The sequence below is a fragment of the Urtica dioica genome, chromosome 10 (genome assembly GCF_054948205.1).
Source record: "Urtica dioica subsp. dioica isolate 48M chromosome 10, U.dioica_male_clone48M_v1_H2, whole genome shotgun sequence".
In the NCBI taxonomy this organism is placed as follows: domain Eukaryota; kingdom Viridiplantae; phylum Streptophyta; class Magnoliopsida; order Rosales; family Urticaceae; genus Urtica; species Urtica dioica.
Genome location: NC_142765.1, coordinates 16,917,631 through 16,923,009, shown reverse-complemented (window position 1 = coordinate 16,923,009; position 5,379 = coordinate 16,917,631). Strand labels below are relative to the sequence as shown.

The 5,379-nt window shown below is 38.9% G+C and overlaps 1 protein-coding gene across 1 annotated transcript; it reads left to right on the top strand.

Moving 5' to 3' along the window:
- The first annotated feature begins 3,505 nt into the window (after window positions 1-3,505).
- Window positions 3,506-4,628, top strand: LOC149383597 (uncharacterized). Its single transcript, XM_089627848.1, has 2 exons — window positions 3,506-4,151; window positions 4,498-4,628. Exons 1-2 carry the CDS (start codon window positions 3,506-3,508, stop codon window positions 4,626-4,628), a joined length of 777 nt encoding a protein of 258 aa, XP_089483974.1.
- Window positions 4,629-5,379: the final 751 nt, after the last annotated feature.

The following is a 5,379-nucleotide window of genomic DNA, read 5'->3' as shown; positions in this document are numbered from 1 at the left end:
CCATCCCAACTCTTACCGGAAGAGTGAGCAGGGTGAAATTAAGTTCACTAACCCGACGTGGCTTGTCGATGACAATATCCCACAATGTGCATACAGGTAAACATGTTTACATTTTTTGTTACAAGTTTTTTACAAGTTAGTTTTTTTTTACAAGTTTTTTTTTACAAGTTATGATATTCAACTTTTTTTGAAAAGTTATTTTACAAGTTTGTTTATTTTGTTGACAAGATTTTTTACAAGTTCTTTTAAAAAAGTTTTTTTTGACTAGTTAATTGAACTTTTTTTGACAAGTTATTTTAGAAGTTTGTTTTTTTTTTTTTACAAGTTATGATATTCAACTTTTTTTGAAAAGTTATTTTACAAGTTTGTTTATTTTTTGACAAGATTTTTTACAAGTTCTTTTAAAAAAGTTTTTTTGACTAGTTAATTGAACTTTTTTTTGACAAGTTTTAAACAATTATGTTTTTATTGACAAGTTATTTTAGAAGTTTTTTTTTTTTTTTTTACAAGTTATGATATTCAACTTTTTTTGAAAAGTTATTTTTACAAGTTTGTTTATTTTTTGACAAGATTTTTTACAAGTTCTTTTAAAAAAGTTTTTTCTGACTAGTTTGACAAATTCTTTTACTTATTTTTGTGTTTTAGCGGTGATTGCGGGTTGTTCGCAGTGAAGTATGTCGAGCACATAGTACTAAATGAATCATTTGACACTCTTCAAAGTGTCAGTATGAGAACGTTCAAGAAGAAATGGAGCGTGGACTTATTCTACAACGACCTTATCCCGTGATTTTGTATTTTCGGATGTTTTTTTTAAATCTTTTTGTTTTGTATGTATGTAATAGTACCCTATAAACATATTATTGAGATGGTTTTTTTACTATTGACTTTCACCCGCCATCCATATTTTTTTATTTTGGTAATATTAAGAAATAGACATTTCTTCTCCAAATTATCATTCCCTATACAAAGACTAGATCAATATTTAATGCAAGCCTTTCACACAAAAACAAAAACATAAAAGGGTTTAGAACTCGAGAAGATTTGTGGACGAAAACGAGTCTTGAGAAGAGTGAGTCCAACATTTAGCTCTTTCGCGGCTTTTGTTATGGACATCAACAACTTTGAGGCACCACCACAGTTATTACTACTATCGCTGCTTCTTTCTTTCGAGGACGATAATATTCAACTCCTCAGCTTCTTGTTGTTATTATTCTTCTGAACGCTCTCATCAACTCTTCATCGTCACATTATCATTATTCTCATCATTATTGCACAGCAATAAAGGCTTGGGCTGATCATCGCCAATCATCATCTGATCCAAAAGACTATCGTCCCAAACATTAGAGCCACTGCTACTACTTCCCTTGCAATACAAAAATTCATGATCTGCACTACGAAATTTATGATGTGATGAGAAATAAATAATTAACCTTGAAACTTAATGCTTTCCAGAGTTGAATCGAAAAAAGGTCCATGAGACGGATGACACTCCATTAAACAAAATAAAAAGGTCACTCAAATAAACGATAAAGTTTTAAACTTAAAAAATAATACCAGGTCTAAAGTTTTAATCCCTCCAAGTGCATGTTTTTCTGTTATGTCCCCTACCACCACATTTCCCGCATTTTCGCTGGATAACAACCTTTTCGCCTTGAGATGGGTATCGATTAATCCTTCTTCTTCCTTGTTTTCTTTTCTTCGGTCGACCGGCTTGCTTCTTTTCAACGGGTTCCGAAACTTTCATGTTTTTTTTATCTCATCCGGGACATCCCATTGATCTTCATTGCCAACCGGATATATGACTTCCTTGTACATCTCAATCCACGTCTCCTTCAAATAAAAGTCACTGCATAACGAGTACACGTCCACGCTTCGATGTTGGGCTGCTGCGATAGAATGCTCGCACGGGATATTCAATTGTTGTGGTAGTCCGCAAGTGCATGTCTTCGCCATAAGGTCTACATCGAAATCACCTCTTGCGTCTTTGACATGACATTCATATAGACCAAGCCCGTACGCAGTGACGAACTGTGCCTTATTATTTAGTTGTGCGATATCATTTTGCCACGTTGGTGTCAATTTTGTGTTCAACTTGTTTGCTATCTCTTCTCGTTCAAAAAACCAAGTTTGGAGTATGAATCGAATAAACTCGAGCAACGTCGTAATGGGAAACGTCCTAGCATTCCTTGTTTTGTTGTTGAAGCTTTTTGCGTTGTTGCTCGTCATTAGGTCGTACCTATATAAAACATACTTGATTTATATAATCAACGAGATAAAAAATTCAGTACAAAAGAAGTTCTAGACTTTTACCGTTTTCCGGGAAAGAAAGCTCTGGCCCACCGATCGACACCAACTTCTTCGAGATACTTTGCCATCTCGACATCCTTACGTCTCAACTGTCTAAAATTAGCTTCGAATGCCGTTTTACTGAAGGCGTAAGCCGCATCGTAAAGTTCAAAGCGACAATGGTCTGTCTTGAACTTGTGTTGGATATTCAGTTGTAAATGATGGAAACATGCTCCGTGAGGGATACCAGGAAACACAACCTCGACACCATGTATGATGCTAACGTGGCGATCGGATATGAACGCCAAATTAGGTACGTCTTCACCAATAGCTTCTCGCAATCTTCTCAAAAACTAAATCCAAGAAGCATGACACTCGCTATCTACAACTGTTAGAAATTGAGTAAAAATTAAATAGGTGTTTTAATTAGCTCAATTTAATTTGTTCACTAAAAGACAAAATAGTGTGTTGTTAATTGAGAAAGTGAGTTTATGTGTGGGAAAGAGTCCCACATGGGACAAATAATAAGTGAATGAGAAAGTGACGAGCTCGACGGGGCGAGGTCGACTGGACGAAGTGACGAAGTCATTTCAGTTTGACTAGGCGAGATCGATTGGATGAAGTGATGAAGTCATTTCAGTTCGACTAGGCGAGATCGACCTCCTGGCGAGCTCGACCTCCAGGTGAGCTCGACCGCCTTTTCGCGGAATTTCTCGCCAACGGTCGAGCCTCCTCATTTAGTAGTTATTTTTGTTACCGTTCGAACTAACAGTCACGTCTCTTCGAAACGAACTATCGTTTGGCCAACGGTCGTATCGATTGAGACTATAACCGTAGTTCGACCGAAACAGTGCATCTGTTCGCGAAGACCGTTAGTTCGACCGAAACAGTGCGTCTGTTCGACGAACCTCTTCGCGAACAGGTACGATTGCTTTTTTAATCCGACTTCGGATTCAGTAATCGACACAGTTTTTCGAACCAACTTTCTCAATTCCCGAAACACTAATCCAGAAACACAGTTCTTGCTTATTTCGGATTTTCACTCTGTCTTGGTGCAGTCCGAACCAGGCTTGTCGTATCCTGCGGTATTCTTATACAGAAACCTTAAGACATTTTGGGGTACTCGAAATACTATAAGGAAAGCGTTCATATGCGTGATTCAAGCCTCGAAGTCTTCAATTTCGAAGAATTATCAAACAATCTTATAGTATCTTGTGCTATGGCTACCGAGGCATCTGTTTCAAGTCTGAAAGTGATGAGCCAGGACTTCGTCAAGTTAGATCGCTTCGACGACACTAACTTTACTCGCTGGCAAGACAAGATGCGTTTCTTCATCACCGCCATGAAGATCTTCTATGTGCTCGACCCGACGTTGGTGCCCATCCCAGAGCCGACAGACGAAGATGATGACGAACTCAAGGCGGACCGGAAGAAGCGTCAAGAGGACGAGCTGCTGTGCCGGGGTCACATTCTGAACACATTGTCAGACCGACTCTATGATCTCTACACCGACAATCCATCGGTGGTCGAGATATGGAAGGCTCTCGAGTACAAGTTCAAGGCCGAAGAAGAAGGTACCAAAAAGTTCCTTGTCTCGAGTTACTTTGATTTCAAGATGTTTGATGACAAGCCTATGCTTGCTCAAGTTCATGAATTGCAAGTTATAGTAAACAAATTGAGGGCTGTGAAGATAGATATTCCGGAGTCTTTCCAAGTTGGTGCAATTATTGCGAAGTTGCCCAATTCGTGGAAAGGCTATCGAAAGAAACTTCTTCACAATACCGAGGACTTCTCTTTGGAGCAAATCCAGAAACATCTTCGAATCGAGGAGGAATCGAAGATGAGAGAGAAGACGTCGGATGCCGGTACTTCCAAGGCCAATGCGGTGAGCGCTAAAGGCAAGAGGAAGTGGAATGACAAGGAAGGAATTTCGGGTTCCAAAAAGGACTCGAAGAAATTCAAGCATTCAGGCAAATCCAAGTCCGGTAACAAGCCCGGATCCAAGGGGTCCAAAGGGGGCTGCTATGTGTGTGGCAAACCCGGTCACTATGCTCGAGATTGTCGTCACCGCAAGACGGATGTGAAAGAGGTCGATGCCACTATGACCGATACTAACATAGTCGCTACGTTGAGCGAACTCATGGCGGTCAAAGGCAAGGTTCAAGGGTGGTGGTACGACACTTGTGCTACCGTTCACGTCGCCTATGATAGGGCTGCCTTCAAAACCTATTCTGAAGTCAACGATGGACAAGCGGTTCAGATGGGAAACGAGCATCGCTCTCAAGTTGTCGGCATCGGTAACGTGGATCTCAACTTCACCTCCGGGAAGACGGTCACTTTGACCAATGTTCTCCATGTTCCGGATATGTGTAGGAACCTAGTTAGTGGCGATCTCCTAGGCAAACCGGGGATCAAATCTGTGTATGAGTCGGGCAAGCTTATTTTGACCCGTAATGGTGTATTTGTTGGCAAAGGCTATTCCAGTGAAGGGATGGTCAAATTATGTATTATTGACAATGTTATCAATGAAATTTCTCCTTCTGCTTATATGCTTGATTCTGTTTCTTTATGGCATAGTAGATTAGCACATATTGGTTTTAGCACTATGAAAAGGTTAATTAAATGTGGATTAATTTCGTGCAAATCTGATAAATTAGATAAATGTGAAATATGTGTGAAATCTAAAATGATAAAGAAACCATTTTATAGTGTAGAGAGAAATTCTAAGGTGTTAGATCTTATACACTCTGATATATGTGAATTTAATGGCATGTTAACCCGTGGGGGAAATAGGTATTTCATTACCTTTATTGATGATTGCTCTAGATTTACATATGTGTATCTTTTGAAACATAAAGATGATGCTTTTAATGCTTTTAAGGTGTATAAGGCTGAAGTAGAAAATCAATTAGGAGTTAATATTAAAGTCCTTAGAAGTGATAGGGGCGGTGAATATTTTCCTAGTGATTTTAATACCTTTTGTGAAGAAAATGGTAATGTTCATGCATGTTCTGCACCTAGAACACCACAACAAAACGGTTTAGCCGAACGTAAAAATAGGACACTTCAAGAGATGATAAATGCAATGTTAAC